This window comes from Centropristis striata, chromosome 10 (assembly GCF_030273125.1).
Source record: "Centropristis striata isolate RG_2023a ecotype Rhode Island chromosome 10, C.striata_1.0, whole genome shotgun sequence".
In the NCBI taxonomy this organism is placed as follows: Eukaryota; Metazoa; Chordata; class Actinopteri; order Perciformes; family Serranidae; genus Centropristis; species Centropristis striata.
This window is the reverse complement of record NC_081526.1, coordinates 10,603,407-10,630,946: the sequence shown is the minus strand read 5'-3', so window position 1 is coordinate 10,630,946 and position 27,540 is coordinate 10,603,407. Positions and strand designations below refer to the sequence as shown.

The following is a 27,540-nucleotide window of genomic DNA, read 5'->3' as shown; positions in this document are numbered from 1 at the left end:
AATATCAAACACTACTTAAGTCAAAATTATATTAATTTTATTGTGTTTTGAGTTTTTCCATTAAATGTCTATTACATACTGCACTTTTTACTCCACTACATTAATTTCACATCTTCTATTTTATTTCACAATACTATTTTCTCCACATCAGCCAACTACAGAATTAAAATACTGCTTCCATGTTAATGCTTCCATAATGATGATGATCCAGTAATAAACTTACAGGCACCATTCTGCATAATGAGCACCTTTATTTTTGAGACATATAGTACAACATTTTGAATTCAGGAATTTTTTGGAGTTAGTTTGCTTCTATTGTGGAATATGATCTAAATACTCTCTCCTACACTGCTGAACACCAAGCTACTGTTTCTTTGATCCGTCAGAGCAAAGAGGTGTGTGGTTACCCACTCAGCATTTTCTTCATTGTTGTGAATGAGTTCTGCGAGAGGTTCTCCTACTATGGCATGCGAGGTGAGATTCTTGTTTTTGCTTGAGTAGCCTATTTTAATTTCCTGTTACCTTATACCTCTACTCCTCTGCATATTAAAGGCAAATATTGTAGCCTCGTTAAATTGATCTTCTTCAGATTATAGTTTAAATCCAACAGTAATTATATACAGTCATGGAAAAAATGATTAGACTGTTGTTTTCTTCAATTTCTTGTTTATTGTAATGCCTGGTAGAACTAAAGGTACATTTGTTTGGACAAATAAAATGGTGATAACAACAAAAATAGCTCATAATTGTGTAATTTAAGAGCTGATGTCTATCCATTTTCCATGGTTTTCTTGATAATAACCAAAATCATTATCAAGAAAACATGGAAAATGTCTAGATATCAGCTCTTAAATGAAACTCTTATGAGCTATTTTTGTTGTTATCATTATATTTGTCCAAACAAATGTACCTTTAGTTGTACCTGGTATTAAAATGAACAAGAAAGCAAGGAGAAAACAAGGGTGGTCTAATATTTTTTCCATGACTGTACGTACAATATAGGCCTATATAAATCATTTAGTATCCCTACATTGACCAGCTGCAGTATTAAAGTGATGTGCACAATTAATTGCATCAATAATCCAATATTTTACTGTACATCAGTACATTAAAGTGCATGACTTTTACGTGCAACAAAGCATTTCCACACTGTGGTATAGCTACTTTTACTGGAGTCAAAGATTAGAGTACTTCCACCACTGGATATTTCATGCACAAGACCAAACATTTCAGAGCTGATGGATGATTACATTCTCCCTGTCTGTTCACAGCGGTCCTGGTGCTGTACTTCAAGTACTTCCTACGATGGGACGATGACATGGCCACCTCCATCTACCACGTGTTTGTGGCTCTCTGCTACCTGACCCCAATCCTCGGGGCCATCGTGGCTGACTCGTGGCTGGGAAAGTTTAAGTTAGTTTGTTAATTTTCCATTAAACATATGCAAGTAGTTTTATTAGACAAATAAAGGTGCTTTTTGGATTCATATTTGACATTAAAAACTTATTTTATTACATAAAATATAATTCACTGCCAAAGAACCAGAGACAAGAGACCTTTGTTGCTTATAATCCCCAAAATGTAGTGTTTGACATTTAAATACATCTTGATCTGAGATAGCTGTATTGATAATTACAGAGACATCTGCAGAATTACATTTTCCATAATGCAAAATGGCAGATACATCATGACATGATCAAACAAAAGTTCTTTAGTACAATAGTAGCAGTAGTAGAAGTAGTAGCATTATTTAAAGATTGTTTTGAACAAACTCCAGTAAATGGAGTTTCGATGTATGCAAATGATTTTAACAATAGCAACAAAACACACAAAAATACCAAAAACTTAGGGCTCCAGATGTTTACAAGTTGTTTGCATTTCCACTACAGAGTCATTTCCTATCTAAACTTCTCTGATGGTTTAATTGAATTAATTATTAATTATTATTATTAATTAATATTAGCAAGTATTTCACAAACAAAAGCAAAGATTAGAGAAAAATCCAAAATATTAAAACATCCCTAGGTTGGGAGCCATTGAACTAAACTGAGTAGCTATATATAAAGTAGTTAAAAGTAGTTGAATGAGTACTTTTACAACTGTAAAAAAACAAAAACAAAAAAACTGGTTTTTTACCGTAAAAAAATGTTTTTTTTTATGGTAAAAAAACGGCAGCTGTGGTTGCCAGAACTTTTCAACTAAATACGGTAGAACTTTTTTTAATATTACGGTAAAAAGATATTGCTGCTGTTGATTTCACGTTTAAGATTGCCATTTTATTCCATATTTTACTGTAATAATACAAAGTTTTTCCATCAAAAGAAACGCTGTTCTGCCATATAATTGACAAGATTTTACCATTAAATATTACAGTATATTTTTGCTAGAGATATGGTGTTTAATACATTTAACAGTGAGAAAAAGGATTTTTACAAAAGATTAATGCAAAAATAACAGTGATGCTTGTATATATATTACAGTATATTTTTGTTACAAATACGATGCCAGTGAATTTTACAGTGGAATAATGTATTTTTCACACAAAAAAATGTAAAAAATACTGTTTTGGCTAATATATACATTTACGGTGTTTCATTGTTACTGAAACTGAATGAACCCATTTTTATCATTTTACTGTCTTTTACTGTCATGGTTTAGCAGTTTTTCACCGTAAAATCCACAGACATTTTTTACAGTGTAGATTATGCTGATAATAAGCAGAGTGTTTGTAATGTTTGTATTTTTACTTAACCAAAGTACTTATTCCACTGCTGCTATCTCTTTCCCTCTTCACCCTACAGGACTATCATCTACTTGTCCATTGTTTATGCCATCGGCCAAGTTGCGATGGCTATAAGCGCAATCCATGACATCACTGACGCAGACAGAGATGGGACACCAGATGACATGACCTTCCATGTGTGGGTTTCTATTCTACTACACAAATCAATTAATCCTTGATGTGTGCTTTTTGCATCACATAGTTCTGCAGTACTCTCTGCTCATGCACATGTTCCTCTTCACATTCAGCGTGATGTCCATGGTGGGGCTCTTCCTCATCGCTCTGGGCACTGGCGGCATCAAACCTTGTGTAGCTGCCTTTGGTGGAGACCAGTTCGGTGACCATCAGGTTAGATCATCTCAACTCACTTGGCTTCTGCTATGAAGCTCTGGTGGTGACAGTAGCCGTGTTTCCATCAACAAAGTTTAATTTGAAAAATTCGCATGAGAAAAGCTAAGGTAACTTTAAAAAATTCGCATAAAAGTTTTTAAGCTTACTTGAGGTGTTTTTTTGTCTTTTTCGAAAAATAAATAATGCGCTAAACAGGAGATGGAAATAATTGCGAATAAGTTTGACATATTGAACATTTAACTTACATGACTGATCAGCTGTTTCCGCTCTGACATGAAAGAAGTATTATGTCAAGTTGTCTAATTGAATCCAAATCCTTAGACATATTTTCTCTCATTGGTGGCCAAAGTTGTCCAATTATATATATTTTATAATTTTTTCCTCCTTGCGCAATCTCTTCTTCTTCTACTATTTACTGATGGATTAGCCAACAGCAACACATTACGTTTACATTATCTTTATATAGCTTTATTTATTAGCTCTAAACCAGTTAATAGTAACGTCCCTATTTCACATTTTCTTTAATGCAGCACTTCAAAAATTCACTTCAAAATACGGTTAGACTTTAATGGAAACACGGCTAATGACATGCACATATAGCTGTGATATCTTAAGTTCCATTTTTTTATCCCCTACTTTCTATCCATCCTAATATAAAGGCAAACATGCTAAAAAAAAAAAATATGACTAGGAGCCTTCAGCCACGCTACAGTCTGTTGACACCAAGACGATGCTTATTAGAGAGCTAAACTATAATCGCTAAACTTGCAGGCCAATTAAACTGCATTGTGCTGAGAAAGAGGGCCAAACTTTGAATTTCATGTTTACAAACCGCAACAAACAAATCCTACTCATTGTGCCTTTAAAGCAGTTAAAGTTATTTAAAGGGGGTGTAACAGATTTTATGACAATCCAACCAATAGTTGTTGAGACATTTCACTCAAGATTACAAATCTCAACTTCATGGTGGTGCCAGAGGAAAAGTCCACAGATAACCAGAGTCATTAGGATTCATCTTCTGTACAAACTTCCCAGACAACTCATCCAATAGATGTTGAAACATTTCTGTCTGGGTCAAAAGGGTGATCTGATATTTCTCCCCCTACACAGCAAAATCGTGAGTGTTAATTCAACTCACAGAGTGTTAAATTTAACACTTTTTTTTTTAGTTTATATAGTTCTCATGGATTCTGAGTTACAATAACACTTTGAAAAGTGTTAATATTTTAACTCTCTATTTAACTATTTTAACAACACCAAGGCTGTCAAATATTCATTTTTAACATACATCGTGTTATTTTATGACACATTAAAGTGTTTTTTCAACACTAAAATCGTGTTATTCCTTTTCACTGTGAGTGTTAATTTTTAACATACATTGTGTTACTTTGACACATTAAAGTGTATTTTTACACTAAAATCATGTTATTTCCTTTCACTAATGTGATAATTAACATTCGTTGTTTTGTTTTACGATACATTAAAAGTGCATTCTGTCTTTAGCCTAACATACAAGTCACAAAATCTGAAAATAAACTCCAACTGAAGTGACTCTAACTCAGGTGACAGGTGTTAACATGTAACAATGCTGGCAGAGCTTTTTGATCACTACAAGTGTTAAAACAACTCCAAAATCAACACCCACCAACTCAAAATGATTAACTATTGAAGATATCAATCACTTTGGAATTTGTTATATTAAAGTTTGTTAATAAAACACATAACACAACTTATTTCTCTGTGCAGGAAAAGCAAAGGAGAACTTTCTTCTCTGTATTCTACCTGTGCATCAATGGTGGGAGTCTCCTGTCAACCATTATCACTCCAATCCTGAGAGGTAGATACGAGCCGGACATAAAGTTTTACGACAAACAGCGCCATAAACATGAATGCATGTGCTAACAACTAATAGCAGTCTTTCAGTGTAAAATTTAAGTTTAATGACAGTTGTTTGTCTCAACCTGCAGCTCAGGAATGTGGCATCTACAGTCAGCAGAAGTGTTACTCTCTGGCCTTCGGTGTCCCTGCAGCACTAATGGTGGTTGCACTTGGTATGTGTAAATAATTTAGAGACTGTGATTCTTTACATCAAGCAGACATGTAAAGATTTTGTACATACAGTCATGGAAAATATTATTAGACCACCCTTGTTATCTTCAATTTCTTGTTCATTTTAATGCCTGGTATAACTAATGGTACATTTGTTTGGACAGATATAATGATAACAACAAAAATAGCTCATAAGGGTTTAATTTAAGAGCTGATATCTAGACATTTTCCTTGGTTTTCTTTATAATGATTTTGGTTATTATCAAGAAAATCATGGAAAATGGATAGATATCAGCTCTTAAAGTGAACTCTTATAAGCTATTTTTGTTGTTATAGTTATATTTGTCCAAACAAATGTACCTTTAGTTGTACCAGGCATTAAAATTATTAAGAAATTGAATAAAACAATTGTCTAATATTTTTTTTCGTGACTGTATACTGTGCACTGATGATGATGATGATGATGTGTCTGTCCTGCCCCTCACAGTGGTGTTTATCATTGGAAGTGGTATGTACTACAAAGCTGAGCCACAGGGAAACATCATGCTGGATGTGTGTAAATGTATCGGGGTGAGTCTGATTTGCATCAAGACATTCTGCATGCATTTGTTACAATGATTGTTTCTTAAATTATAATTCATCGCTCACTTTCTTCTTCTTCTGTCAGTTTGCTGTTAAAAACCGCTTCAGGCACAGAAGCAGTCAATACCCAAAGAGGGCGCACTGGATGGACTGGGCAGAGGAGAAATATAATGTAAGTTTCACTTCATTTAAATGTTTCCGACAAGCTTTTTCATCAGTGGAATAACAGGATACAATAAAATAGTATGTCTTTCTGTGCTGTAGAAACTCCTCATCGCTCAAATCAAAATGGTGCTGAAGGTCCTCTTTTTATACATCCCACTCCCCATGTTCTGGACCCTGTTTGACCAAAAGGTATCTTGAATTAACTCCTCCTTTTAAAAGGCAACATTTTCTTAATAAACTTCACTTAACGCTGCATATTTATTAAAGGGCTCTAGATGGACTCTGCAAGCCACCACCATGGATGGAGACTTTGTAAGTTTAGTGAATAAATCCACGATAAATGCATTGGAATGAATTAAAGGAGTGTGCTCATGATCTAATAATGTCTTTGTGTCTGCAGGGGGCGCTTGTTATTCAGCCTGATCAGATGCAGGTAAGTTAAATTAGTTCATTTCTTATCATGCTAGCTTGCAGTGTACTGTGCTTTTAGTTAAGAAAATACTCACTGTGTTATTTATGTTTTTGATAGACTGTCAACCCCATCCTGATCTTGACTCTGGTGCCGATCATGGACAGCTTAATTTACCCTCTGATCAAAAAATGTGGCCTGAACTTTACGTAAGTACTGTTGGTACCCCAGTGAGACAGGTTTAGGATTTATACCCATTTACAGTCATGGAAAAAAATTTTTAGACCACCCTTGTTTTCTTCAATTTATTGTTCATTTTAATGCATGGTACAACATAAGGTACATTTCTTTGGACAAATATAATGATAACAACAAAAATAGCTCATAAGAGTTTAACTTAAAAGCTAAAATCTAGACATTTTCCATGTTTTTTTTAACGATATTAACCAAAATCATTATCAAGAAAACCATGGAAAATGGCTAGATATCAGCTCTTAATTTAACTTACGAGCGATTTTTGTTGGTATCAACTAAACAAATGTACCTTTAGTTGTACCAGGCATTAAAATGAACAAGAAATTCAAGAAAAAGGTTTGTCTGATATTTTTTTTTAATTTTTTTTTTTTATTAATTTAAACAAAACACAACATAAATCACCAATGGACAAACACAGTAAAAAAATAAAAAATATTTTTAAAAAGAATAACAACAAAATCACAAAACCAACCTAAATAAATAAATATTTTTAAGATTATTAAATAATATTGGTGAGAATTTATTTTCTGTCACATTTTGCACAAGTCAGTAACAGGATTTAACGTTAATTCAACAGACCTCTGAAAAGAATGACGGTGGGGATGATGATGGCAGCTATAGCTTTTGTCTGTGCTGCTTTGGTTCAGCTTCAAATTGATGTAAGTAGAAGCAGTTGTTATGTTCACCTCCTCATATACTGTTAAATGCCCGGGAACTCACATTTTCAAACACAATTTCAGACAACACTACCCACCTTCCCCTCAGCCACCCAGAGTCAGTTGAAATTACTCAACATGGGCGTAAATCCAGTGACGGTTAAGCTGCCTGGCGACAGCTCTGTGGAGCTTCCTGCAGCTCAGGTATGTCCTCATACATTTAAAAAAAATCAGGAGTTTAAAAGTTGCATCCCCAAAAAAACACCACTGTTTATGCATAAATATCTGCATGGTTTCCACAATTTATTCTCTTTTTTGCAGGCCAGTAATGACTTCCTCACATTTGGAGCAGGAAATATCACTATTTCAATAGGCAACCCTGCAGAGGTGAGACAAATTGATTTGGCCAAAGGACAGCGACAAACGCTTCTCATTCCCTCAAACCTCAAAGAGAAATGGATGCTGGTGAGTTAGAAGAACAAAATAGTGAAAATAAAAAACACTTAGCAACCATTTTACATTAGATGAAGCAACATATGCTGTTTTATTCCCTCAGACTGATGATTTGACCAAAAAGCCACAAGAAGGCAGCAATGCAATCCGGTAAGATTTAATTTAAACATTTTTAAACTGTAACAAATATTAATTAGATTAATTGACCATTTGACCAACATAAAATTAATAATTGACTATTTTGACAATTACATTTTATTTGAAAATGAAAATCACACAGTTGTAACTGAATGGATTACATAAGATAGTTTAACTGACTGTTTTTCTTTTTTTTGGGGTCAATACCCATTTCAGGTTTATCAATGGAATGAATACAGCAGTGAATGTGTCAATACCCTCAGCTGGCTTTACACTACTTGAGCAATTTGAATATTCCAACTACTCCCAGATAGAATATGGAAAGTAAGACGTTTTTAAAACCCCTTTTTCTTTACCGAATTATCATTTCTAGCAAACAATATTTTAACACAATGATTTTTTTTCTGAAATGATCAGGTCCGTCTTCACCATAAAGAGGGGTGCAGACTCATGTGAATACAGCAGGGCCTTTGGATTTGGAAGTTCATATACCTTCTTTATCCCCAGCACTTTTGCCTTTGGAGCCAATGTAAGTTTTACATAGGATTTTTAAGGCTGGTGATATACTCTATATTTCTTATTATCAATATATCCCGAAAAAAGACCATCAATTAACTGATCCTGCTGACAATTGTCTGTGTAAGTCGGATATATCTTATTCCTCTGAGATAAATTGTTTCCCAAAATCATATTTTTAAAAATCCATCAGTTAGTTTACTACAACGGACATGGACACTGTTTATTTTAAGGTCAAACCCACACACTACTGATTACATTCAGTCATGTGTTTGCATCCACAAATGGAAATAGTCCTCAAAAATGCTTCACTTCTGCATGAGTAATGCTGTTGAAAACTACAGCGCCCAGCAGTTTAAGCAAAGATGTTTTTGAAGTTTTTTTGTGACACACTTTAAAAGATTTACATCTTGAAGCTTTGTTTATACTCGTGCAAGACACCATGGCATTGGCTTCCGCAGATGGCGTGCACAATGTTGTTTAAGTTGCAGGATTCTACAAAATGCCATAGGGCGAACAGACAAAATATTCTGTGAACAAGCAAGAAATTGTAGAGAACAAGTAGAAAGTGGAAGTGAAGGAAAGTAGGCAGTCTGGCAGCAGGAGTGGAATCATGAAGAGGGAACATTTGCATTGGTCTTCAACTTTTTTATGGGATTTCTTTTACAGTAAAAAAAAATATAGAATGAACCAGCATTATACTTTAATGCACAAATATTGTCATTTAAATGCTCTGGAAAGATTATTCCAAATCCATCTAGCTACACTTTTCTGAGTCACAGGAGTTGAGAAAAACTTCCCATTCTGATTGCTTATGTTTATTATTTTCAGTGTCATGAATCCATTACTGCGATAGAAGACATCAAGCCAAACTCAGTTCACATGGCTCTCCAGATCCCTCAGTACTTTTTCATAACTGCTGGTGAAGTGATGTTTTCTGTTACTGGTCTGGAGTTCTCCTACTCACAGGTAAAATTAGTTTGAAAACATCTTTTCACACCTTATTTCAATGCTGTATTGTGAAAGAATAAACTGTAGAATATAGAACATGGGAATATTTGATTAAGCTTAGCTTTGTATTCTGTTTTTTTCTTATTAATTCATCTTGTGTTCTTCTTTTGTGTCTTCTAGGCACCCAGTAACATGAAAGCAGTGCTGCAAGCAGGCTGGTTATTCACTGTTGCCATTGGCAATTTCATCGTACTGATTGTGGCAGAACTTGCAAAGATTCCCAAACAGGTAAAAAAAAGAAGAAAAAAGAGTCATGCAGTGACAGTGACAATTGACGATCCAATTAATTAACACCACGCGTGTCCCTCTGTGTCTCTCCTCCTCTTTCAAAGTGGGCAGAGTACGTCCTGTTCGCCTCCCTCTTGCTTGCAGTGTGTTTCATCTTCTCCATCATGGCGTACTTCTACACCTACATAGACCCGACAGAGATTGAGGCCCAGTTCAGGGAGAAGGTTGACAAAGATGATGAGGACGATAAAAACCAGCCAAAGAAGGCAGAGATTGAGATGGTCAAGAAAGACCAAAGTTACGAAGATGACGATGATTCTACCCCACAGACCAAAATGTGAACTGTCTAAAAATCAGATTAGAGATTCATAACGCGTTTATCTCTGATGTTTAACATGGACACAAGGTAATATAGGCATTCTGCCAATGTAGTGTGTGTGTGTGTGTGTGTGTGCGTGCGTGCATCTTTTGTATATATTAAAAATATTAATGCCCAAAGGAGAAAGGAAAACAAAGTTTTATTTTAATTATAAAATGCGTACATTAATAGATATTGATATACAATAAATATGTCACTGTTTAGATATAGTGTGGGCACTCGTTGTCATTGTTGTTGTTATTATTGTCATTTGTAGTTTTATTGCTGTTGATTTATCATGTTATTGTTGTTGTTCTGTAGCTTGCTTTTTTTGTTTGTTTTTTTGCAGATTTTTGAAGAGTAGTTCCTACCTCGGTAGTTGCTAATGGATACAAATAAATAAATATTTTATTGTAACATCAACAGATGAAAAATATGCATATCATATGATGTAATTGTTGTTTTGTATTTATGTGTAAGTTATGTTTAAGTAAGCAATAAAGATAAATCCTGTTTATGTGTTTTTCCACACACAATTTTTGTCTGGAGATCCAAAAATACTAAATATCCTATGATGTGACAAAAAGGAATGCATTGCAGCCTAGCAGGCCCTCAACAGAGCCGTGTTCTCCCAAACTGGCTAAAAAGATGTGGTTTTCATTGTGAAAAAATTGTGAAAACTGTAGTTTGAAACAGTAATCTTTACTCATGTTCCACTTATATTTTTCAACTGTACTTTTTCAGTGTGCTCAATTTGAACCTGTTTATTTTCTGTTTTTTAAAGCTTTATTTGTTTCTCAATAGAGTAGTGACATTATACATAAACATAACAATTTAGGCATCGCAAAAATAGTTGCATGTCTTAATCAGTATTCACATATATACTAACTTCCACACTCACATTCCCACATATATAAAATATTGAATAGATACAAATAAGGTGCAATCAATCAAATCAAATCAAAATGACTTGATTTATCCCTGAAGGGAAATTCAGTTAGTCTGGTAACTGGAAGATTTAGACAGCCTGATGGCTGTAGGAGCGAAGGATCTTTTATATCTCTCTGTGTCCTGCAGCGGAGAGAGAGGAGCCATCCACTGCTGTTTTTTTGGTCCATAAAGGTTTTGTGTAGTGGATGATCTGGGTATTTCAGGATGGCCACGTACATCCTGGCAGAGCATCTCTCCACCACCTCCTCCAGTGTGTCCAACCTGGCTCCAACCACAGAACCAGCTCTTTGAACCAGTCTGTCCAAACACCTTGCATCTCTGTCTGATGCTGCCTCCCCAGCAGACTGCAGCATAAAACAACACACTACCACCACAGACTGATAAAACATCTGCAGCATCTTACTACAGATGTCAAAAGATTTGAGCTTCCTTAAGAAAAAGAGGCAGCTCTGCCCCTTTTTGTAGAGAGCGTCTGTGTTTAGGGATCAGTCCAACTTATTATCCAGGTAAAAACCTAGATACTTGTAACTTGGCACCACCTCGATGTCCACCCCACAGGTATTCACTGGCTGAAGGGGGGGCTTGAATCTGCTGTAATCTATGATAATTTCCTTAGAGCAGGAGCATAAGTAAATATTACAGAAATAATAAATGAACAAGAAAACAAACTTTTTTTTATAGTGGATATATGTATAGGCTACAATCATTATTGGTATCAACCACAGACCATAATATCAACTAGCACCTGTGTGAGCCTCCTTACCTCCTCTGTGACGCTTTTAAATTTACGCATGACGTCATGATACGCTGCCTCCTGTTCCTCGCTCTGATTGGTCCTGCGGAAAACGAACATGACATTAAACCAAGATGGCGCTCGGCGACAGGGAAAAGTGATGAGAGAATAGAACAACAAGCGATACAACTACATAACAGTGTGCATTTATTTACCCCGTGCGACTATTTTAAACCCAGACTTATATCTTAACATCGGGAAACTGTCAAGCACGTCCTGAGAGGCCGCATCGGTCTACGGAAATATAAATATTCAGCTAAGTGTTTGCTAACTAGCTGCTAAAGTAGCTAGCCTAGCTAACGCTCGCTAACTGCGGAAGGAGAAGGCTGGCAGGCAGCTCCAAGTAACAAGCCGACAAGTCGAGCTCAATCTGGTTAAAATTAAGCAACCTCTCCGTTTGATACTTAAACGACACGTACAGAGTGTGCAGGTGTCGCCCAGGAAGCTACATCTCTGATAAAGAGAGCAGAAAAAGAAGAGGAAAGGCGTCATTTTGCTGATCTGACGCCATGGCTCATTCCCCTATTCAGAGTGGACTGCCGGGGATTCAGGTAAATACAACTATTATATTATTATTATAACGTCACCCTGTTAAAATAATCGCCTAACTCATTTTTTCAAGTTTTGCAGGAAACACAAAAAACTTCACCAAAAGTGTAACATATGACATTTATTGATAATTTCACTCAAAAGGATGGCTATTGGCATAGTAATAACTCTGTGTGTAAATTATGTAACTTAAGAGAAATAAAATGTGATTTAGGCAATTTTTGAACATGCCTTTGTGACTTAAGCAAGATATGGTAACACTTTATTTTGAAGGTGTCTACATAAGAGTCACACAAGCCTGTCAGAAACATGACATGACAAGTATCATGAGCATTAATGTTACTTCAAAGTGTCATTAATGTTCATGACACATCCCATGTCATGTTTATGACACGCTCATGTCACTCTTATGTAGACACCTTAGAGTAAAGTGTTACCAATATTAGTGTCAACAATAAAACACTGATAAACTAAACTGATACCGGTAACTAAACAATCTCCCTCTAGCTCTTCTTTGCTGGGTTCTTATCTGATGCCTATGAATGTGGCAAATTGTCAAAGAAGTGATGATCTTAAAGGGGTAAAATCACATGATCTGATCAACTGAGGATGTAGGCGATCTTAACATAGGTGGGCGGCGTCATGGAGACGATTTAGGTTAAAAAAAAAAAAACAACAACAATTTTGACAAAAAATTACTTAGGCGAATATTTTAACAGTGTGACGATAAGCTAACTTTAAGAGGCAAGTTCACTTCTTTCAGAGCCCTTCCGACTCAGCGTTTCCTCGTACCGTCAGCTCGGAAATGTTTACGTTAACTCGATGTCTGTAAATAACTTTTATCTGCACCATTATCACGTTAAACACTATCACGCTTTCCAGTGATAAACGCACCTTTTTGGCAAAGTCCAATATATGACCGTATGTGATAAGAAGGCTGACATCTTCCCTGTCTTTTTGTTGTCGAAATGACTGACGCGCTGTCAACCCATAGATATACAATTTATTCTGAGCAGGCTTACTAATTTACTAACAGTATTCATTATAAAGTTGAAGTATTCAACTTGCTATTTAGTTCATGCCCACTGTTTGTTGACAATTGTGCAAAACTAGAAGATATTTATATATTCTTTTTTTTAAATCATTTTGAGTGTAATAATAATAATAATAATTATTATTATTATATATCCCAATTTTCTAAGCCTGAACTAATGCTTTATTTGCAGTACTATTTTTGTGTATTTTTTTTTCACATGTTATGTGATTTCATGAACTGTTGTGCATTTGTACTTTAACAGAGCAGTCAGCTTATCACACATATTGGTTTTAACGTTTCATTTCATTATGAATTAATATGGTGATTCATTTGGTAATCAATCAATTATTAGTTTTCTGCAGCAAAAGGCAGAAAATAGTGAAGCCCTTGTCATTTAAGGCTGCAAGTGCAACTAATTATTACCCTCATGACTGATTAATCTGGTAATTCTATAGATATAGTATTTTTTTTTTTTAGGAAATAGTGAAAATGGTTTTCATCTTTTATCTCTGTAAAGCACCTAAAAGTTTTAGTTTACAATGTCATGAAAAAGAATGCAAACATTCTTCAGATTTGAATAGGTGGAACCAGAGAATGTTTGAACATTTTGCACAATAAATAAATTAAATTAAACTATTATATAGTTGCACTCAGTAATTTATTAATGCACTTTGACTAATTGACTGAATTGACTAAAACTTGTACTGTTGACATTGAGTGACTTCTAAATCGTATGATATTCAGCTTACTATCACAAGAAAATAGCTGCTTATTTATATTCTACTAGTTGACTGATAAATTCAGGGTTTCAACTGTAATTTTGACATCACAAGGGCTGTATAGTATACTGTATTTTTAAGGGCCATCCATTGGCATAGGAACTATATATATATATATATATATATATATATATATATATATTTTTTTTTTTGTAGTGAGTCTAATGTTCAACTTCAATTTTTTAAATTATTTTAGTTGAACCAGTCATTAGCTAGCAGTTTGTACATGTACTGTTTAAGGACTTGATATAAAGTAGGCCACACGACAGCCCATTTAAGAATGAACCTCCTGGGTTGACATAACCAAGACATGCATGCATGATCATTCCATTGATTGCACACAATACTACTCTTTCTCTTAAATTATGCATGCTTCATTAGCATATGCACGGACAAATACAGGTTTAAAAAAGGGAACCAAAGACCACAGGTTACTCTGCAGAGAAGTGTTAGCAGTTGGTAGGCTGGCAGTGAGCCTTCCACCCTGAGGGTGTGGTGCGTGGATGACACTAGACTACACAGTTGTGTGGTGCAGATGGGGGAGCATCAAACACATGCTTTTAGAGCGAGGTTCAGGCAGCTTTAGTTGTCGCAGTAAAACCTGCTGACTGTGGATATGGCAAGTACATTCCCATCATGTGTAGTCTGTGGTTGCAGCGCCCTTGTTGTTTTTCCCATTGTTTTTACAAAGGTCAGCCTCGACATTATAATTTTCACCTGGATGACTGACCACACCAGTGTTATGATAGTATTTTGGTCGTGTTGTTTCTACTCTACCACTTTATTCTGCACCGCTCTGTCTCTTTGTCTTTGTTGTAAAGTCCCTTTGCTATCAAATTCACCAGCCACCTCTTTGCCAATTTTTCAAAGTGCAGCTTCTCATCTCCCCTTCCATATAGGTTTGACCACCATGCATTAGCACTTACAGGAAACTGTTCTCTTGGGGATTGTAAAGCAATATGCTGTGTGAGCCAACAGATCACCATTATCTTAGGGCTGGGTTACCTGGTAAATGAAGCGTTGGGTTTTATTGCTTTAGTTCTTTCTTAAAAAAGTTATTGCAAGAATAGAAATTAGTTGCATTTGACTTTTTCCAGGCAATCTTCTTAATATACAGCTTGAGGCATTAATAAAAATATTTTTTTTTCCAGGATAGACTTCCTGTTGTATTTGTCATGGAATTTATGACACTGCAAACACTATTCAGAGGGTTTGAGGCTGATGATTGCTGTGCATGAAGGGAAATATAACTGGCCAACTTGAAGACCATTATTCCCTCCCTGGTGCTCCATGGGGAAATAAGCCATTTAGTTCAGTCAATAAGTTCGGGTGTAGTCCTTCAGTTTCTGTTTGGCCTTTGTGGTGGAGGTCATTAAGCCTAAGTCTGTGATCCATTGTCTCGTGATTTAAGTGTTACTCACAGCCACAAAATTCGATCTGAAGAGGGTATAAAATTGGTCTACATGCAGAGGTCGAGGTTATGCTGAAATTAATCTTAGTCTGTCTATCTGCATATAAATGCAGGATCAGTAAGTACGGAAGACATTTTGGTAATTTAAGTGTTCTGGCTCTCTTTTGTATTTAGAGTAGTATTGACCAATCACATTGGAGCGGGCTTTGGTTGCATGCAGGTAAATAGTCTCTGTGGCGTAGAAAAGAGGCGAGACGCATTAGATTTTCATTGGATCTCAATCCCATTATGACAGACTTTACACAATATTGTATAGTTGTCCAAATATTAAAAATGATATTGTATTATGATGAAACTTTAGATCCATATTCACAGACAGAGAAAGAATCCAATCATAGCAGATGTCGTCTCTAAACTTTAACTCTATTCTCACATCTTAAATTGCTTATCCGACTATAAGCAATGACCAGCAAACAGACGAGGAAGTCTAGGTCTGGATATGTTTTATCCAGATTTCTGCCGCTTACACTGGAACCCCAGGCATATTTGTAGTTGTAAAACCAATTACCAATGTGTTTAAAGCGTTGATGTACTACATTTTACATGGCTGTTTGTTTGCCAACAAAGGGTGAAATGAAAGTCTTGGATTAGATTAGCTTCTGTGCTGCTGTATGTGCTCTGTGGCTGTTAAGACTTTTTGTCTTGAATTCCACACATTGCTTGAGTTAAGTTAAATTATTGGTTTTGACTTTTGGGCCATTTTTCTTACTACACCACTCCTGGTTATTCTAGAGAAACAGCAGACAGATAAGATCTTGCCTCAGCAGCTGAGCTGTGTAGAGCAAAGTAGGGATGTCCCAAGCCTAGCCTCAAGATCACTATCACAGCAAATAGAGGCATATTATGATTGATTTGTATTGCATTTACTAAACCTGATCATTTCTTGAACTATTTAAACACTAGAAACTTTTATTAATACTGTATAGAGAGAGGTTTGACCATGAAGTTGCTTAAATGAAATTAGCAGTTGCAGTTTTGCTGAAAATATTCCCAACGACATTTGCATCTTGTTCTTTTGCTGTAAGGACAACAGGATATGTTTGACCTGTCAAATCTTTCTTGCCACAACACTTAAAGGAAGTCATTAAAAGAAAGTTGTGAGACAGGCTATTTTCACTTCTCCACTGGTTTCACACCAGGTCAGTCTAATTGTCATGCTTAGTACCAGACACACATTTTTCATGTTTTCATGTTTTTATTTTTTATTCTGAATCATCTGCATTATGCAGAGAAACAATGTGGTTGTGAATAAGTCTTGTTGTGGTTATTCATTATCCTGGTATCTGCTGGATACATCTGCACCCCAGATATATCACCCCAGATATGTTGGTTGCATTGTGGAACGGATCCAGTTTTGTTATTTGAAAAGTGAAGTACCACTTAATAATGATCTATTGAATTATCAGACATATCTTGAATAGAAAATGGAACTGTGAAAAAAGGAATAATATATAAGGAGTCTGTGTTAGCACTTTGAGATTTCCTTTAATGTAAAGTGCACTACAAATAAAATGTATTATTATTATTATTATTATTATTATTATTTATTTGTTATATACTTTTTGTTATACTTATACTATGTTAATATCTTATGTGAATACAAATTTGATCCAGATATCACAACTCAAATTATTTGTGTGTGTTACCATGAGATAAAGCTTATTTGATGATTGAATATTGCTTGATTATTTTTTTAAGCAAAAATGACAAATATTTCTAACTTGTCAAATGTAAAAAATGAACTATTTTTTCATTGTCTTCTATTGAAGTAAAAAGAATATGTTTATTTGTGTGCCTGTGTAACGACAATTTACAGAAACAAAATACCTGAAATGTTAACCTCCTTTGCCTTTATGTTAAACTTGACAGTTGCATGTGTTTCTACTGTACTTAAGATGCACTCTGTTCTGTCTCTTCCCATCCTTTTCTCTGTCACACAGAATTTCAAAGCTGACCCAGAGGAGTTTTTTACCAAGCTAGACAGGATAGGGAAAGGCTCTTTTGGTGAAGTTTTTAAAGGCATCGACAATCGGACTCAGAAAGTTGTGGCCATTAAAATTATTGATCTGGAAGAAGCTGAGGATGAAATCGAAGACATTCAACAGGAAATCACAGTTCTCAGCCAGTGTGACAGTCCCTTTATCACCAAGTATTATGGATCCTACCTAAAGGTAAGCTTTAACCTCAGGAAGAATATCATTGTACATTTGTAAAAGTCCATGTTCAACATAGTGCATGTCAGTTGTGTGTTCCTGCAAGCAAGTGTACACAATGTAGGTCAATGAATAATGCATGTGGGCAATGGAACAAGTATTGCCTGTGTAATATTGCACAGATTGCTGTTGAACTGCACAAAATAGGCCGGCATTGTTGTAGTATATAGCCTGAGGGCTTTTAGCAGTGCAATCTGTGTGTATTTGGACACTGGCATTTGTTTTATTCTTTTTGCTCTGTCCACCAGCGGACTGGATTTTAAATTAAACAGTAACAATGAGGTCAACATGCCAGTTTCAGCTTCTATTTCCAAATATCTGCATATTAGTTGAAAAGTGTAGGGATTATATCTTTTTGTTTTCATAGGAAAAGGGCACCATAACAGTTATAGGGGTGCAGATTCTGCGGTATTCACCTGATGTGAATGTAAACTCCCTTAAAGCTGAAAGTCAGCTCTTTAACATCTCTGTAGTTCTAGTAGATTTTCAGTCACGCTACATGTGATGGTGCTTAGAGTGCCTTTACTGTTGTACTTAACAGCAGGAGAGAGAAGTGGTGGTCCATTAGCTTGGGTTGTGCTGCTGACTGAAGGAGAGAATTATGGCTTATTTGTGTGTAGTATGCATGATTGGTATTTGTGCTGTGCGAATGTAATGTATGTATTTACTTACTTAAGTCTTAAAAAAACTCTAGAATTCAAAAGCAGAGGAAATTCTTGAATCGAAGTAAAAGTGGGGCCGCATTTAACAACAGCAGAACTATATCAAAACATCCATTTACAAACTCTCACTCAACTTGTGCAGTGGTACCATTAAAAGATACAGTTTGAGTTAACTGATGATGCCTTAAACCTGAAAAAAAAGGTGTTAAGTGGTAAAATTACAATAAGACTGAGTATGTAGAGTAGTATTTTACTTAACTACTGTAACTTTAAACACTATCTTACTGATTCTTCATTTCATTTTCCAGGGTACAAAATTATGGATTATTATGGAATATTTGGGTGGAGGATCAGCCCTGGATTTGGTAAGTCTATAAAAGAATAAAGTAAATCACTTATTTGAATATAACTTACCATAAACAATTTGATTTGCATGTCAATATAAATGATATATAATGACATGCATATATTCTCCTTTCTTGTAGTTGGAACCAGGTTGCCTTGATGAAACACAGATTGCCACAATATTGAGAGAGATCCTGAAAGGGCTCGAGTATCTGCACTCTGAAAAGAAAATCCACAGAGATATCAAAGGTAGGACTGGTGCATACAATCATCTTGTTTTTAACAGCTATTTTCTTCCTCTAATGTTTCTTCAGAGAGACGTGTGTGGGTCTAGAGGTCAGAGTTCAATCTTCTGTGTCTTTATCATGCAAATGCACACACTTAAAAAGCTTTTAGCAACCTGATTAATGCTGTACAAGACCAAAATATCAGGTTTTCCAGCAGAGATCTCTAACTCCAACAGACAGGTTACTGCCAGAAGCCCGACATAGACGCACTACTAGATTCATATTTCATCTTATCTCATTATAAAGTAATATTTTTGTTGTCTTGCTTTCAGCTGCGAACGTGTTGCTGTCAGAACAAGGCGATGTGAAGCTGGCAGACTTTGGAGTGGCCGGCCAGCTGACAGACACACAGATAAAAAGGAACACATTTGTTGGTACTCCTTTCTGGATGGCTCCTGAAGTCATAAAGCAATCGGCCTACGATTCAAAGGTCAGAATTATCCCTACTTTTATTATCATCTCAAGTTTAGTGTTGGATAGCAGAACCCCAAAGGAATGTACCGGTTAGTGGAGAGATTGCTTCAATTGACAACAATAAATTGATGATGGCAATGGATTAAAGGTCATCTGTCAGTCATTCATTAACTTTACTGCACTTGTGTCCTTGCAAGACATGGCAGCAAAGTGTCAAAGCATTTGACAGCTGGATCACAAGACCTTACACATCAGATGTGTTGGTCATCTGGAGTAGTGGGAGTTTTTTTTATCTGACTAGTTGACCTGCAGGATAGCAATGAGTCTAGGTATAAGGGACAAAGTGAGCATAAAGGCAAATATAACAGGCTTGTTAAATGTCAAAGTCATGAGTTTTTTTATTATTCAGAACAACACAGACATTTCAAACATGCTTTGGTAAATTGTGTCCAGCTCTGTGTCTCTTCTAGAGGTAAAAAATTATTGTTGCTGATATATTTAAAAAAATCAGAGAGTGAGCAAGGGTGAGCCTACTGAGAGGATAGAAGATTTTAAACTGAAAGTGTATGTAACTACAGATGCAGACTAGAAATTATGTTAATAATGAAAAAAGATAAATATGTCATTATTAATTTTTATTATTAAAATGGTAGATTCAACTAGAGTGGTAAAAACAGAAAATTAAGAGATAATCTGGCAAAAACACAATTTAGCCTTAAGAGTGAACAAATTGAAAAAAAATTTGGTGAAGAATATTGTCCACCGAAAAAAAAAACTTTATGTGAAATTGCTCCCAAATGGGCGTTTGTTCATGTAATCCTTGTTTTCATTGCTTTGTTGCCTGCTGTGTGCTCATTTCTCAGCCCTTTTTAAGACTGGTTTTCTAGACTAGAAATGACCAAATACATATTTTTGGAATCACCACAACATGAGTCAGTGCGGCTTGTCAACACAACCACTATGTGACAGTGTTCAGTTTGCAGACCTTCCTTAAATAACCATGCTGCTTTAGTAAGCCAGTTTAAATGTCATTTCACACAGCATTGTTTCAGTGTGTATTTGTGGAGAAGTGTGAGAGATTCTGCTGCTTTACTAACATGATCTTTTCTGTCCCATATGTCTTTGTGTTATAGGCAGACATCTGGTCATTAGGAATAACAGCAATAGAACTGGCTAAAGGAGAGCCGCCGCACTCTGAGCTTCACCCCATGAAGGTCTTATTCCTCATCCCAAAGAACAACCCACCAACACTGGAAGGGAACTACAGTAAACCACTTAAAGAATTTGTTGAAGCCTGTTTAAATAAGGAGCCTAGCTTTGTAAGTTTAAGTGACTCTTGCTCATACTTTTATGAATAATTATGCACAGCATTCTCTTAATGTTGACTGATAAGTTTGTTTTCCGTGTTTTCCCGTAGAGGCCAACTGCCAAAGAGCTGTTAAAACACAAGTATATTGTAAGGCATGCCAAAAAGACGTCCTATCTGACAGAGCTGATTGACAGATACAAGAGGTGGAAATCAGAGCAGTCTCGGGAGGAGTCCAGCTCTGACGACTCTGATGAGTAAGTTGTCTGCCTTATCACCATCTAGTTCAAGGGAGGCAGGACAAATTTAGACTGAGGCAAAATCTAGCAACTCTGAGTCCACTAATGATGATCCTAAAATCCTGTTTCACTGTAGCGAGCCAAATGGTCAGGCTTCTGGAGGAGACGACGCTGGCAATGATGACTGGATCTTCAACACCATCAAGGAGAAGGACTTAAAACTGTTTCTGAATGGGGCAGCACAGCCTGCTGAGCTCGAAAAGAAACAGGTGTGACCATACACCATTGTAGAGGGGAAAATAATTATACATTTTGTATCAGAGGTCTATCCAATTTCCCTTTTTGTATTATAATTGTCTATTTTTTTCAGGTGCAGGAAAGTCCAAAGAGGCCTTTGTCACAAAGCTTATCAACAATCTTTTCTCCATTGTTTACTGAGGTAATGACGCAAACAATTTATCATCATCGCTGAATGCATGATAAAGAATAAAACCATAAGAAAACTGTTATCAATCAAATACTGATCACACAGAATTGAATATACTGTATATTCAGATGCATCCATTTTGTCAGAAACTACTGTACAAAAAATATTTAAGAAGTTCTCATTCAATTGTCTTAACTGCCTTTTTCTTTTTTTTTGCAGTTGAAAGAAAAGGGCGAGCCGCGAAATGGCAAGCCGGAGGCTGCAGAGGAGCTGCGGGAGGCCATTTTCCTGGCAGAAGAAACACACCCAGGGATCTGTGACTCCCTGGTAGCTGAACTAGTGCAGAGACTTCAGAGGTAATGGGGGTTCATATAATCACTTCTAAATTATTTTCTTCTAAAGCGCTATATAAGTGCAGGCCCATTTACCATTTACAGTTTTTCTATGTAAAAGTCCCATGATATTAAATATTTACTTTCTACGTGGGATGTGTGTATGTGTGCCCATGTAATGGAAATATTGAGGTCATCTAGGGACAGCACCCACAGTATCTCTGTTACTGGTCTAACAGTCCAACCATGCACTGTATAAAGAAGTGGATGTAGCCTCTGGGAAGCCAATAATGGCGTGCCTGCCTGCATTCTTCCAAAATGCAAAACTCGAGACTTTAAAAATGTAGCCCACAAACCAGTGGGTGACTTTGCAGTGGCTATGTCCACTTCTTTTATACAGTATATGGGCCTAACACTTTGCTTCATATTAAATATAGGATGAATGAAAAGTAAAGTGGATATCTATTTATATCTATTTTCATCCATCACACAGTTTGCTGGTGTGTAATGATCATTGCAGTCACTAGTGTGACTAAAGACCTTTAGTCTTGTTTAATTTGAGTGTTGTTAAGACAGTAAGGGCCAATTCCAACACATCTAGTTGTAGGCTGTCCAAAAGTTAGTGTTAAAAAAAATCATTGGCAAGATGGCGGCTAATGCTGCACAAGCAAAAAAAGAGAAAACAAAGAAAACCACAAATATAAGTTTTGTATTCTTTAATTAGGATTTAATGGCAGGTGGCTGTCAATAAAGTGATATATTTATATCTTTCGGCCTGGTTCAAAATTGTAAAATATTTTTTCACACAAGAAGTAACGTGTGGATAGTTTATCAAAATTTGTTGTGTCTGCAGTAAACCTCTTGCCGACTACTGATGACTTATCACTGTCTTAAATGTTTTTGCCTTTTAATTTTTTTCTGAGGGGAAAGTTGTAAAGAAAGTGGTACTCATAAACAAGGGTGAGGGTAAAATTAACAAACAGAATTGGGCCTAAATATTAAATATTATTGTTGTTTGTCAGGTTTTCTGTGCTACAGGCAGCTGCCAGTCATTGAGAGGAGCTACATCCAGCTCTGCTCTAATTTTCCACCCTGGTGGCAGCAGTCAGATCTTTTCCTCTGACCTCCACAGCCGGGATGAAGTCTCCCAGGAAGGTCTCCATCACTCATTTGCCTGAAGGAAATCCTGGCCTACTTAATGTCTGTTTATACGCTAGCACACCACCAGAGGGTCCTATTCAGGACAGTCAGTGGCCAGCCACTCTGCTGCCACAATGACTTCCACCTGCTGTAAGATGTCCCTTCTCAATACCTCCTTCACAACTGTTTTTTATTTTAATGGTGGTGTCAGCTATCTTTCTGCAAGGACTCCTGAGTTATTGGTTTTTGGTGAGTTTGTGGCTTTTCCACAAAGGTTTGCACTCTGCATCCTTTCGGAGGAAGTACCTTGCTTAATTAATTGTGTGCATGTGTGTGTGTGTGTGTGGCTGTGCGAGATATCCTGTGAAATGTGCGGTGAAGAGTGACAAGTGGGTTTGAAGCATCCTATTGAAAACTCAGGTATCCTGCTTTAAGTGGATTGGGTCCTCTGGGAGATGGAAAGAGCTCTATAGGGTGGTTGTACAGATTTGTAAATAAGCTAATTTCTACAGATTCATGAAAAAATAATGGAGCGTTTGTAATGGAACCACTGTGTACAAATGGCCAAATGCAAACTGTAGATAATGGTTGTGAGGTAAATATTTTGAGAGACTAAAATGGCCATACATGAGATTGCCTTGCCTTTCTACTTGTTCTTTTGTATATCAGTCTTTGATTTCTCCAGTTGTAAAACTTTTTCATCCAGTGAATGAAAATGGCTGCCCTCTATCATGTTTTACTATTGATTTATTATGTATATGTGTATATATATATATATATATATATATATATATACATACATACATACACACACATTACATTTCTTAATCCTCTTTTACTTTTTGGTTTCACACTCGATGCTGTGGCTGTAATAATGTTGGAGAATGTAAAAAAACAAAAGGCTGGATCAATGAAGCCCCCGCCAGTTTTGAACACTGGATGCTCTGTTGGCCAGCCCTGATTCCACAAGGCCTCGAGTTGTGTTGGTTTGTTGGACTTTGCCTCATCCCTTCATCCTTTTTTTCCCCCCTTTTTTTTGCTGTGTGTTTTCAACCGGTTAGATAAACTGAGGTTTCGTCCATTCATTCCATTAACAGGGCAGTGCCATCATCTAGTTTATAAATCAGCAGACTCTGTTTTTAGTCTTCCTAGGAGCTGCAGTGGTACTATCTATCTCCTCAGCGTACCTACAGCTTTAATTGCACTTCAAGTATAAATGCCTTTTGACTATAAACAAAGTAGCCATAAAACAGTAGCATGAGACTTAGTATCTTGCAGGTATGCTATCTGGGACAAAGAAGGTCCACCTGAAGTCTCACAGCTTGGACTCTGGAGTTGGTCATGCAGTGTAATTTTTGCCTGGCTTTATCTTTCCATTTGGACTTGTGAGAGGTTTTCAGTTGTACAGTAAATGCTTATAGACAATGACTTCTCACATAGTTAATGACACTGCTCTCAGATGTATATATTAACATGAAGCCAGGAGGTGTTCAGAGACCAGCGGCACTGCTACTACTTCTGACTCTAGTTTTAAAGGAATGTGCATGATAGTATAACAGTATAAAGCCTATTGGTTGGCCTGGGCAGTATGCGTTATAGCATAGTGCTGCGGGACTGGAGGAATGTCGAGTCCTGAACAGAGTTGAATCAGCCTTAGAGTATTTGTGATGAATGGGATGAATAGTATCAGCTTTAAAATGTTAGATTCAATGCTTTTGTTGTGATTTCTTCTTGTGTTTCCCCCCTTTGGGATTAAATGCATCATGCAGCAATACTTTCAAAAGACAAATGTTAAAAGATCAAAAATATTTCTTTCATTCCTTGCTAATATGACGCATATATGAACAAAAGAACTGATTTTTCTTCTTCTCAACTGAGAGGAGTTTTCATATTCTTAAAGAGTCAGATGATATATTCTTTTTGCCACCGGCCATACATGGTACACAGAAAATACATTCATTATCTTTCTTGGGGAGAGCTGGATAAAAAGGTTGAACTTGTTTCATTTTGGCTTGTTAAATTTGCAGCTAAGCCGGTTAACTTAGCACAAAAATTTGACACTGGAGGAAACGGCAAACCTGGTTCTGTTCAGAGCTTACAAAGTCTGCATACCTAACACATTATCTCTGATCTGTTTAATTTGTACAGAACTGAAGTGTAAAATGAGAGATCAGCATCTTATAGGAGGCCAGTAACCAGTAACTCATTAGAGTCTGTTTATTGCCAAGTTTTGCTAACTTCACATTTACTGTAAAGACAGTAGATCAGTGTCCATCCTCATGTAACATTTTTCACCAGAAAGCAAATTTTTCCCAGTATGTTAAGCGGAATTTTCACTCAATCTAATTATTAGACTCAAAGACATTAAAAAAATGTATTCATAAATCTTATGGAGTGAGATAGTATTTTTTTTTGCCACAGGCAATATATGGTACACAGTAAACAGGACAAGTTAAAGAGAGTTAAACATAGCCGATTAGCTTAGCACGGAGAGTTGAATCAGCAATCCTGGCTCTGTCCAGAAGATACAGAATCTGCCGACCAGAACCTCTAAAGCTCACCAATTAACTCAATATGTTATTAACTTGACTGTTTCTTGGTTAAAACCAGTAAACATCAACTGGTAGCTGTATCCATCATCCTTTGTAACTCTCCGCCAGAAAGCAAATGAATGTGTTTCCCATTATGTATAATTGTGTTTGTACTCCTAGATTTTATCATTTAAACAGAACATTTCCCCTCAAAGACTTACATTTTTTTGTTTTCTACCCGCTTATTGCGGTGGTATAGACAGTTAAGTGAGTAAAAGTCAGATTTACTGTTTAAATGAGTAGGTAGAAACTGGTTAACCCATTTGTGCCCTCAACTGAATTTCTTTATTTCTTTATTTTCTTGTCTGAGCTCGCCTTAGCACAAATGTGAAGAAAGACAAGACAAAGACAATTTGCCTGCAAGTGAGTTTTTCTGTTTGTTTTGTTTGTTTGTTTAGTCTTTGGGCACATGAGACTAGTGATTTTTGCAGTATGATCCATTGTATTTTTGGAAGAACAAAAAGCCCACAGACTAAATAAAGTATTATAAGAAAGTGTCTGTATCCCAAAAACGAAGCACAATCAAATATTTGGAATTACGAACACATAACAAAAGTATGAAAGCTATGCAAACATGCAGCATGAAGAAAAAAAAGTGTTTTTCAGTATTCTGACTTTGACAAATGTGAAGTGTTGAGTTTGTTTTTCATGTGATCTAAAAGTGAGATACTTGCCCACAGTATGTCCCTACCAAATTTTAAGACTTCAGACCAGAGGTTTTCAAAGAGGGAGGCAGGCATTCCCAATGGGTTTGTGGCAGATTTGGTTATGGAAGTGAACATATATAAGTGATAAAAAAAAAATGACATCGGATAGCCAACTTAACTCTGGTAAGAGTGGTTCAGAGATGCATCAGGAGAGTCAGAAAGTAATAAATGCCTTAGAACAAACCTTTTTTTAATGTATTTGGTGTAGACTAAAGTTATGTCAAACAGCAATATTAGGTTATCCTGGCTCAATTACTGAGTGTCTTTGAGATCAAATAACATAATCATTATCCCATTGGCATCCAGGAATTAAGCGAAAGTAAGCAAGTAAACTGAGAGGCGGTGAGGGTGAGTCTTTGTTTGAGTGGAGGCCCCAGTCTCAGACTTTGAAAACCCCTGCTTCAGACCAATCAGAACACGTTTTTTTTTTTTGGGGCACAAATGGGTTAACTTGTTAATCAAGAAAAGCTACCACACTCAATGATTTTCATTTTCACTCCTTTGTGTTTTCTGCTCTTCTGTGAAAAATGACTCTGCTCTACATTTGATGTGAAATGTGCCATGTAAGCCCTTCATCCCAAACAGAGACAAATTCATTACAATTTGCACCTTTACCATGGTCTATTATGACTCTTTATCTATTGTATGTGTTGCACTTTGCAGATTTATTTGGGTTTTTTAATGGTACTTTAAAAGGCTACAATATTATGTCTCAATGACACCCTTTTTTTTTTTTCCTTTTCCCCCCTCTTTATGTGTTGTACGGCAGTAAAGCAGTGTGATCGCCAGGAGTCATTTTTAGCACAAGTAGGCATATATTCTATTAAACTATTTTTATAGCCCAAAAGAGCAGTATTATGTAATAGAGGGAGTAAAGTTTGGTTCTGTGATGTGTTAAAGTTTCAGTAAACACTGGATAGCAATCACCGGAAATGTACATTTCATTTTGTGTGACTTTGCTGACAGTTTATAGTCCAGTATACATGTTTGCTAATTCAGGACAGTGCTGTTGGATTTATTGAAAGTTGTCAAATGATTAAGGAAAAAATAAAATCCAGTACAAATTTGATGAATAGTTTTGCCGTTGTTTGACTGAGTCATATGCCTTGTTTGAAATTTACTTGCCTGGGATAGCATTTTAGATTTATTGTAATTAAGAACAGTTTTAAGTGCATACATCAACCTACAGTTCCTCTACAAACTTCTTATGTTGTGGTGCTGTATAACAGTATTCATTTAGATTCACTTGTGCACAGTAACTGATAACAATACATTGAACAAGTTAATTAAAAATCAATAGATAACTCAGTAATTCATATATTTAAAGTGTTCAATCTTTCTGCAG

At 36.1% G+C, this 27,540-nt stretch overlaps 2 protein-coding genes across 3 annotated transcripts; both read left to right on the top strand.

The window, feature by feature from the left end:
- The first annotated feature begins 452 nt into the window (after window positions 1–452).
- Window positions 453–9,936, top strand: slc15a1a (solute carrier family 15 member 1a). Its single transcript, XM_059342187.1, has 21 exons — window positions 453–474; window positions 1,272–1,413; window positions 2,802–2,921; window positions 3,031–3,130; window positions 4,880–4,970; window positions 5,101–5,184; window positions 5,670–5,752; window positions 5,850–5,936; window positions 6,029–6,118; window positions 6,197–6,241; window positions 6,330–6,362; window positions 6,459–6,547; window positions 7,171–7,252; window positions 7,334–7,453; window positions 7,571–7,714; window positions 7,806–7,852; window positions 8,057–8,164; window positions 8,258–8,369; window positions 9,188–9,325; window positions 9,488–9,595; window positions 9,700–9,936. Exons 1-21 carry the CDS (start codon window positions 468–470, stop codon window positions 9,934–9,936), a joined length of 2,067 nt encoding a protein of 688 aa, XP_059198170.1. The 5' UTR covers window positions 453–467.
- Window positions 9,937–11,771: 1,835 nt separating this feature from the next.
- On the top strand, window positions 11,772–23,664 carry stk24a (serine/threonine kinase 24a (STE20 homolog, yeast)). Of its 2 annotated transcripts, none has more exons than XM_059342753.1 (11): window positions 11,772–12,248; window positions 17,473–17,703; window positions 18,716–18,772; window positions 18,893–19,001; window positions 19,312–19,469; window positions 20,587–20,772; window positions 20,871–21,016; window positions 21,135–21,267; window positions 21,375–21,437; window positions 21,645–21,781; window positions 22,780–23,664. In XM_059342753.1, exons 1-11 carry the CDS (start codon window positions 12,207–12,209, stop codon window positions 22,811–22,813), a joined length of 1,296 nt encoding a protein of 431 aa, XP_059198736.1. In that variant the 5' UTR covers window positions 11,772–12,206; the 3' UTR covers window positions 22,814–23,664. The 2 variants fall into 2 exon arrangements, with proteins under 2 accessions (XP_059198736.1, XP_059198735.1); XM_059342752.1 differs by having other exon boundaries at window positions 21,369–21,437.
- The last annotated feature ends 3,876 nt before the right edge of the window (window positions 23,665–27,540 follow it).